Source organism: Sinocyclocheilus rhinocerous, unplaced genomic scaffold (genome assembly GCF_001515625.1).
Source record: "Sinocyclocheilus rhinocerous isolate Xijiao unplaced genomic scaffold, SAMN03320098_v1.1 scaffold914, whole genome shotgun sequence".
NCBI lineage: Eukaryota > Metazoa > Chordata > Actinopteri > Cypriniformes > Cyprinidae > Sinocyclocheilus > Sinocyclocheilus rhinocerous.
In genome coordinates this window covers 1,569,476-1,579,181 of record NW_015629521.1, presented here as the reverse complement: position 1 = coordinate 1,579,181, position 9,706 = coordinate 1,569,476, and the positions used below count along the sequence as shown (strand labels likewise).

General features: G+C 35.8%; 1 protein-coding gene across 4 annotated transcripts in view; it reads left to right on the top strand.

Moving 5' to 3' along the window:
* Nucleotides 1-1,817: 1,817 nt before the first annotated feature.
* The window catches only part of ccny (cyclin Y), a 57,854-nt gene continuing 49,965 nt past the window's right edge, over nucleotides 1,818-9,706 (top strand). For all 4 annotated transcript variants that reach the window (XM_016551140.1, XM_016551138.1, XM_016551139.1 and 1 more), the window contains exon 1: nucleotides 1,818-2,337. In XM_016551140.1, coding sequence (XP_016406626.1) covers nucleotides 2,184-2,337 — 154 coding nt within the window. In that variant the 5' untranslated portion in view covers nucleotides 1,818-2,183. The remainder of the gene's footprint in view (nucleotides 2,338-9,706) is intronic.

Here is a 9,706-nt window from a genome sequence, read left to right as displayed (position 1 = left end):
TGAAGGGGGTTATTTTAATAATTTCAGCTATTTTTTTTGTCTTGTGGACTATATGTTAAGGTCTTTTATGCAAAGCATCTTACTAAGGACAGTACTAAATAAAAAATAACATGCATTTTGTATGATCGTTCTTATTTTGAAAACAATACTGAATCATATTTTCTGTTTGCGAACCCCGCATAACTCACAGAATTTCAACAGTGTATAACTGTATTCTTAATTACAATTGCTTCATTGTAAACATTATACAGTAATTGTGCATGCTTTGCAAAGCAATATTTAAGCAATGTTCCATATTTTCAATATGCCTTCAATAGCGGTATTATCCCTATAAATCCCATATCTGATAAATGAATTTGTAAGGCCTCTAAATGATTAAAATGATAAACACGATGCATTAATGGGTTTACCTGAAAACATTTTGAATTTGAAGATCGATCGTTCTTATTTTGAAAACAATATTCACATTTTCACAGATTCTGCAAGGGGTTCCCAAACTTTCTCATGCCACTGTATAGGTTATTTACATTATGCGTTTGTGTGTGTATGTGTATACATGTACTTGAGCAGCATTAAACAGTCTGTGTAAATAAACATAACTGCCATGTCAGATACAGCTTCTGTACCATCTTTGCAGATGGCTTTTGTTGATGTTGGATAAATAAACAAATAAACAAACAAACAAACAAATAAATAAATAAATAAATATTGATAAGTCAATAATATTATGATTGATTGATTGATTGATTGAAGTAACTGGTGAAATTTAAGTATTTTAGATACCTTGTTATTTTTTCCATTACAACTTATGTTTAATTCGAATATGATCAATCAAAAAATCTGACTAACAACAACAACAACAACAACAACAATAATAATATGTTTACATTTTATTGCACTTTTCCAGGGCTCAAAGCACTTTACAATCAACAATAAACATAAAATACATAAAAGAACAAGACAATGATTGATTGATTGATTGATTGAAGTAACTGGTGAAATTTAAGTATTTTAGATACCTTGTTATTTTTTCCATTACAACTTATGTTTAATTCGAATATGATCAATCAAAAAATCTGACTAATAACAACAACAACAACAACAACAACAACAATAATAATAATGTTTACATTTTATTGCACTTTTCCAGGGCTCAAAGCACTTTACAATCAACAATAAACATAAAATACATAAAAGAACAAGACAAACACAATAAACAATTCAGAATATACTTCATTCTCCACAAACAATCATGGTATTGTTTCATATGTCAGAGTTTTGCAGAGTTAAGCAAATGTATATATCTGAAAATTAACCATGGTTTTATTTTAGTAAAAGTTTAGTAACAATGTTTTTTGGGGGGGCATATTGAATACCATTTGTATAAGCACAGTTTTACTACAAATACCATGGTTAAACTATGGTTAGTGTAGCCAAACCACGGTTAATTTGTGGTTACCATGTTTTTTGGTTTTGTTTGTAGTAAAACCATGGTTAATATGTGTATACATGCAGTATATAAACCTACAAAATACAAACATAGTCTATAATATATGGCTATTCAACCATATGAAGTTGAATATATTATTGCACATCAAAATACTTTTTTTAAATTTCACAACACGAACAGATAGGTTCCATTCAGTGACTGTGTAACCAGTTTAACGTGCACAGCCAATAAAAAAAGACAGATATACCAGATAAAATCTATCAGTCACCCATCCGTATCGTATTAATATTACACTCTTTTCCAAGCAGATCCAAGATGTATCGTTCGGAATGACGTCAGGCGCTGAACCGGAAGCTGTTCTGTGTCTGTGTCTGTGTCTGTGTGTGTGTGTGTGTGTGTGTGTGTGTGTATGTGAGTGTGACTGTGAGCTCGGTGATACACTGACAGCTGAACGATACGATGTAACAGCGACGCGTGGGAATGGAATAACCTACCGATACATACGAGCACATAAACCTCCCCGAGAGCAGTCGGCGTGGATTATGTGTTGATTTGCTGAGGGTAGTCGTGATTGTGACACGCTGATGTCGTTACACGAGCGTTTCTCACGGGAGTGATCTTCTCGCAGATCGCAGCCCGGGTTTCATCCCGTCATCCGCAGCTGTTACGCCCATCATCTGCGGCGGGGCTCCGTCGATCAGTGCCGCTCGTTTATCCGCACACACCGGGACTCATGGGGAACAGCACGTCGTGCTGCGTGTCGTCCAGCCCGAAGCTCCGGCGGAACACGCACTCGAGGCTGGAGCCATACCGGCCCGAACCGGAGCTGAGCCGAGAGGACACGGGCTGCAACCTGCAGCACATCAGCGACAGAGAGAACATAGACGGTGGGTGTGACTCAATTATTATTGATTTGTGTTCATTAATAACCAGTGATAGCCGAATAACGGCTCACTGAAGAGAGAACTCCTCGTGAGGGTTCTGTATTCAAAAAGTACGGTGCTTTTGGGATAGTTTACCACGGTAAAACTGCGGTACTAGGTAAAGTACCTCGTAAATGCCATCATTCATACAGTATGGTATTACCCCACTGTACCATGATAACGCCCTTACATTTTTCACATATTGTTATGTTAATAACACTACGGTGTTTTGCTTCCAGTAGTTTTGTCATACAAAAATTACTATAGTTACTGCAGTAAAACTCTCTTAACCTGGTTTTTAACCATTATTGTCATGCATTGTATGATATACAATGTGGTCTACAAAAAGTAAGAACTTTACTGTGCATGTTTACCTCAGTATTTACATGATACATTACTATTACCACAATACACAACCTTGGACATGTAGCCTAACATGCAATAACGCACGATTGTCCTCCTATTCATACTCTAGAGTTTTCTAGAGTTTGTACTCCAGGGTTTACCACGGTAATACTATGGTATTAGGTAAAGTACCATGTAAATGCCATCATTCATACAGTATGTAGAAGTACCATGGTATTACCCTACTGTACCATGATAACGCCCTTACATTTTTGTAAGGTAATCACACATTATGCTAATACCACTACAGTGTTTTGCTGCCACTAGTTTTATCAGTGTGTATTACAAAAATACCATAGTTACTGCAGCAAAACTCGTGTAACCTGGTTTTTAACCATTATTGTCATGCATTATATGATATACAATGTGGTCTACAAAAAGTAAGGACTTTACTGTTCATATTTACCATAGTATTTACATAATACACCACTATTACCACAAATGTACAATCTTGGAAATGTGCCATCATTTAATAATAATGCATTATTATCATATACTCTAACTTCTAGGTATTTCAAAGAGTACTGTACTGATATTCCCATGGTAGAGTACTGTGATATTACCATAGTAGAATATTATAGGCCTAGTGCTTCTTTGTGGTTTGTTTTACTCATTTACCATTGATAGTACCACGATAATGCAATTTTTGGACATTCATTGTTGATAGTACTGCTGTATTTTTTAGTACCATGTACATGTCTTGGTACAGTAGGTAGAAGTACCATAGTATTACTAGAGATCGACCGATATATCGATTTACCGATATTTTTCCCGATATTTAAGCATTTTACAATAATCAGATATCGGTTTTGTAATATCGGATTCACCGATAAACGCCGCCATCTTGCAAATAATTGGTATCGGTATCGGTTATAAAATATCAATATCGGTCGATCACTAGGTATTACCCCACTGTGCCATTGCAATGCTCTTACTTTTTTGTAAGATAATGGCATTTTTTTGACATGCACTGTTGATAATGATATTCATTACCGTGATATATTGCATTACCGAATACCGGCACAAGTCTACCCATGATACACTGCACATTGAGGAAGTCCCATATTTCATCACAGCTAGCCCACCCATGGCAGCTGAGCTCTTGTGCCGTTAGAGGAGAAGGATGTTTTGGGTTCGGGGTCAGTCTGTGCCAGTGATGGGAGAGGAGCTGTACTGTGATTAACACTGTCCATTGTGATTCAGACAGCTGCTGTGTGAATCAGCTTTATCCCACAGAATAAATCAGAGCTCTAGTTCTCATTCTCTCATTCATGAAAAGCTGCTTTATGTTATTGTAGCTGCAACATAATGCAATGTTTTTATCACGTTATCACATTGCTTATCACATTGCTTATATGTCTTTGCATTGAACCTTATTAAAGTATTCCGGGTTACCAAGCTCATTTAACAGCATTTTGTAACATAACATAATGTTGATAAACACTTACAAAAAAAAAAAAAAAAGCTTGGTTACATTGAGGCACTTACAGTCAAGTGAATGGAGCCAGTTTGTTAAAATACTTAACCTCCAGTGCTCTTCGGTCACTTTTGACCGAAAAATTTTCTGTTTTGAATTTTTTTAAATCACAGCTTCATCGAAATGGTACGAAACTTGGTGCCTTTTATGGCATTTGGAATGTGTGAACACAAAAAAAAATTGAGGGCGTGATTCGAGCAGACTAAGTGGTCGTAAAAAAGAAAAATTTTCACACTTGTGGTCTTCGGTATGACCGACCATAAGGAAATGAATGGGAAATTGACAAAAACACAAAAATTCGGAGAATCGATGCATCGCGATTCGTGGATCGATTCTGAGATTTTCGGAATGCATCGTGATTCTCTCTCGAATCAATTCTGAGTAGACTTGTGCGTATTCGGTATTCGGTAATGCGATATATCACGGTAATTAATATGCGTGTTTAAATGATTTAAGCAGTCATTCAGATTTGTGTATTTGCTATGATGTTCATCACAGCGCCACATACTTACATATTTAGACTTAATAGGCTATTTATTTTCAATTTTTTTTTACATTTTAATCTGGACTACAACATGCCCTAGATATTGTTTGAAAGTGTTTTGATTCTTTATTGTTCGGTCACACTTTACATTAGGGCTTCATTAGTTAACATTAGTTAATTCATTAGTTAACATAAACTGCCAATGAAAAATTCTTCTGAACATTTATTACTCTTAGGTATTCCAATATTTAATAACAGGATGTTCAAATCTAGAGTTGCAGCTGTGTTATTTAATGAGCTAACATGAACTAAGACTTGTATTTTTTTAACAAAGATTAATAACTTCTGTAGCAAATGTAGCTATTGCTCATTGTGAATGTTAATGTATTAACTAAGGTTAACTAATGAGGTCTTATTGTAAAGTGATACCTATTGGTCTTTATAGTTCTTTTGCACTTTAATCTGTGTAAAACTTTTAACTTTATAAATTTTTCTTTATTGCTTTATTGCATTTAAATGTTCAGTTATTTTTGTTATAAGAAAAAAGTTATTAAATCTGTTATACTGTATTATGACAGCACTTTTTTTTAAACTAAATTCCAATACCGTGATAATACCGCATACCGTGATAAAGCATTAGCAATTAATCGCAACATGAAAATTTTATACCAGCATATCCCTAATTCTGAGCTTAGTTTTTAACAGCAGATGGTGCTCTAGGCTAGTTTTTAACCGCACACTCAAATGTTCACGAAGAAAAGCACTTGTTGTGCGTTCGGCTGAGTAATGCAAGTGGTTAAATGTACTTGCAACTCGGCTTTTATGCTTTTATGATGCAAGATTAATGTAAACAGCCCACTGTGAACATCCTTGTAATTCGCTTCAACCTTTTCGAACTTTATGAATGATTATTTTAGGTTCAAATGGTGCATGTGTAAGGAACTGGAAGCAAGCAGAATGCAGCTATTTCTAAAGCACGCAGTGCCATCTGCTGTTAAAAACTAAGCTCAGAATCAATTCAAGACAGAATTGCGATGCCTTCGGAAAATCTCGATGCAGAATCATTTCTCGATTCGCGATGCATCGATTTATTGTCCCAGCACTACTATGAACTGGTGTGATTGTAACACAGCAAATATGTAAAATAAAAGCAATATTTAAACTACAATGCAGTAAAAAAGTGGACAGCAAGGAAGGGGTTACACTCTTAAACATCAAGAGTGCAAAATAGATACACTCACTCATAAACACACTCACAGACTCACACAAACATACACAATTATACACACTCAAATGAATTGGTATGGCTATAACATATAGCCAAAACGAGTCAGAAAACTGAAAAAAAAGGTTGAAATCAGATCAAACCCAAAAGGATTAAGCTGATAAAACATTTCTGCTCATTTTTGTTACATTTTTATAGACTTTTAATGTTTTGTGTAACAAAATGCTTTCTCTATGTTCAGGTTTGACTGTAGTAATAATAATTCAGAAACTGACGCTTCAAATCAACATTTCAAACAAACATAATCTAAAAAAATTATAATCTAAACCTTTACAAAAAGTTGTCTTTGAGAATGTCTAAAGCACGCACGTGTAGAGATTTACCGGGAGGCTTGTGATTGTCCCATAGACTGCCAAGTAAATTACACTGTCAAGGTCCAGAAAAGTATGAAAAGCATCGTCAGAATAGTCCATCTGCCATCAGTGGTTCAACCGTAACGTTATGAAGCGACGAGAATACTTTTTGTACGCAAAGAAAACAAAAATAACGACTTTATTCATCAATTTGTCTCCTCTATGTCTGTCCGCATCACCGTAGCACCATTTTGGAGAATATGAGCTGAACGCAGGCAGCTTACACTCTTCTGTGTCAGCCACGCCACAAGGGTACGTTTTCTACGTGTATTTACGCTGTGATTTGAAAGAAAACAGCGCATCCTTGTGGCGCGGCTAACACAGAAGAGTGTAAGCTGCCTGCGGAAATGCTGTTTATAGTGAATGCCCCTATAATTTTTGTTTGTTTTATATTTACGATTTAGTTTTAATCCAAATGCATACGCTAATGGAGCGAACAGCAATTAAGATCATGCAACAGAAGTGCACGCTCTCGGACTCTCTCTCTCTCTCTCTCTCTCTTTATATATTCACTCGACAAGCTCGCGCATCTGTGCAGCTGGCAGCCGCGCGCTCAATCCACTCAGCACGCTCTGCTTATCAGCTCGGGCACATCCGCAATACAGGCGTGAATATTGAATGTTTAACATTATATTAATTACTTAAATGTACTTCATAGACATCCTTAATCTCTAATAACTCCATTCTACTCTCTGTTGTTCTGTTTTCAGTGTTTCTTTTTCTGGACACAGCTCTATTCACACGCTGTTTGGTATCGGCTTTTGGTATCGGGGCATTTTTACGAGTATGAGTACAGGAGCGCAGTATTGGGCCATACTCATACCAGTATCGGTATCGGTGCATCCCTAGTAATTTTCCTAAACTGATTAAACGTTTATATAATTCAGTATGACAATATAGTATAATACACTTTGGATATCCCTTTTATGTAACTCCAGTATCTTTTCAGTGCTAAGAACTTCTTTTGGTAAAAGAGGCAAATCCAGCAAAACATTTTTTCTCCTTTCTCTGAGACTCTTATTGTAGCAGGCTGGAACCTTGATAATACAATATTGTTTCCCAATGGACCAATTAAACCTGTTCACCCTGTCTCCCTAAAATTGAGTATCAGTCAGCCATCAGATTGGAGTTTGCAATTTTAAACGAGGTCTTACCATGCTACAGATGGTCAGTGAGGCCTAAACCGTTGACTCTTTCTTCTTAAAGGATAGACGGCATGTAACAGGAGAGTGAAGAGTGAGAAACTTAAGGCACCTGTCTTAAGAGTTAACAGGATTGTGTTATCTGCCTTATGGTCTGCTAGCTCTTTCCTTTGCTACTTTTGATATTGTTAGAATTTTGACTGGAAACATAAAATCCCTGCATTCACAGTTCCAGACATTTGGTTTGATGTATTTTCTGCACTGCAAGATTGCCATTTATACCAGGGTACGAATATTTGTGTGTGTCGTTGTGTGTGATGCTGCAATATTATTCATATTTTAATCGGAAAAGCTTTCTGTGATATTAACAAACACTTGTAAATAGTAATGTTCTAGTTTTGATGTGTTGTGGCAGTTACAGATTTTATATGACATAATTGGTAGATTTTATGACGTAAGGAAGTATTTTTTTCTTTTTTAAATAAGGAAAGAAAAACATTAGGATATTCAAATATTTTAATCACTGATTGGTGCATAGCAACAGGACATCTGCATATTCAAATTTCAGACTGTTTTGCATTTAGAAACAAAGATGTTGTGACAGATATTTTAATAATGTATGGACTAATGAACTTGCCTTCTTTTGTTGTAATCCTAAATCCCTGCATAAAAATGGAATTTAATTTACAGAAAAAGTTGTGTGAAAGCAACTATTGACTTCATTCATTTGGAAAATGAATGAAAAGTCCTTTTATAGTTTATAGTCCTTTTATAGATTTTATAGAACAAATTAAAGTGTTGTTACTATCACCAGGTTATTTAATTAATTGGCCTCTGGTCACCCCATATGGTTCATGAGCTACACAATATGTGCTACACAATGTCCTTGGTTTACACATTGCTTTCCACATGCTTTTACTCATTCATATGATTCTGTACAATATCTATTCTGTTGCCACACCAGTCCTGCAGTGCAATGTGACTCTAGCATGATTGAGAGTGCAGTAACAGTAGGGCATTTGATTGCGAGTACACTGCCTTAGGCTTGTGTTTAGAACTGTGACCCTCCAAATGTGTGACTTGAAGTCAGACATTAGAACTGCTGACTTTCAACCCCGAAGCATCTGTCCAGAAATCCCCTCGTCTCACTTTCCCCAAGTCACCCCAGTGAATCATTAAACATGCTGCCTCCATTACCTTCTCACATCTTCCTCTTCATTAGTCTTGTTCCCTTTATCCAGTGAGAACATACTCCAGGAGTTCTGCTCCGTTCACCATGCACCTACAGTACGTACTCCTGAGGCTCTCCTTTTGTTATGCTGCTACATATGAGTCAAAATCTGCTAAGGGTTAATGTAACAAAACAAGTAAAAAGTATTTTAAGGGAAAATGAAACATAATTTTATCAAACTTTAATTTATCTTATCCAACTACATTTTATAAAAATCATCTGTCAAGTTCCGAAATCTATGCTTAAGTATTCTGAATGAATTGGATGACTACAGGGACTCATCTCAAGATCACTCATTTAACAGTTCATCTATTGCCACAATTATGAAAAAAAAAACAAGATTAGTCAAGAATAGGAAAATCATTGAAAATAGGCAAATCACAAACAACAGAATCAGAATGTGTAGTTTGTGCATAAAAATGTCCATCAAAAGTAGGGGTGGGAATCGCAGGGTACCTCACGATACGATACGAATCGCGATACATGGCTCACGATATGATAATATTGCGATACAGCAATTCTGCGATAATCGATATATTGCTAGACAATTCTATAATGATACATCATGATATCTGTCTAACTATGAAAACAAAATGCCTGTGAAAAGGTTAAGTGCAAGTTTTCTCTCTTTATTCAAGTCCTAACTGTTAGAAAGCAGAACAAAAGTTCTGTAAATAAAATTTAACATGCTAAGGAAATTAATCATTTTATTCTTGGACTTACTAAAAGCTTACACTTTTCTTTGTGTGTAAACCAACACATTTTACTGCTTATCAACTTTATATATAGCCTATATATAAACTTGGTACATTTCAAAATGTACCTGGAGTGCTTTCTCAACCTTTCCTCTCCTCTCATCAAAAAACGGAGCCCTGCACACATGACATGCAGGGGGAAAAAAAGCCATTCACATCGCGTGTTTTGCACGCTCAGGTTCGTTATTTCAAATGTAGACG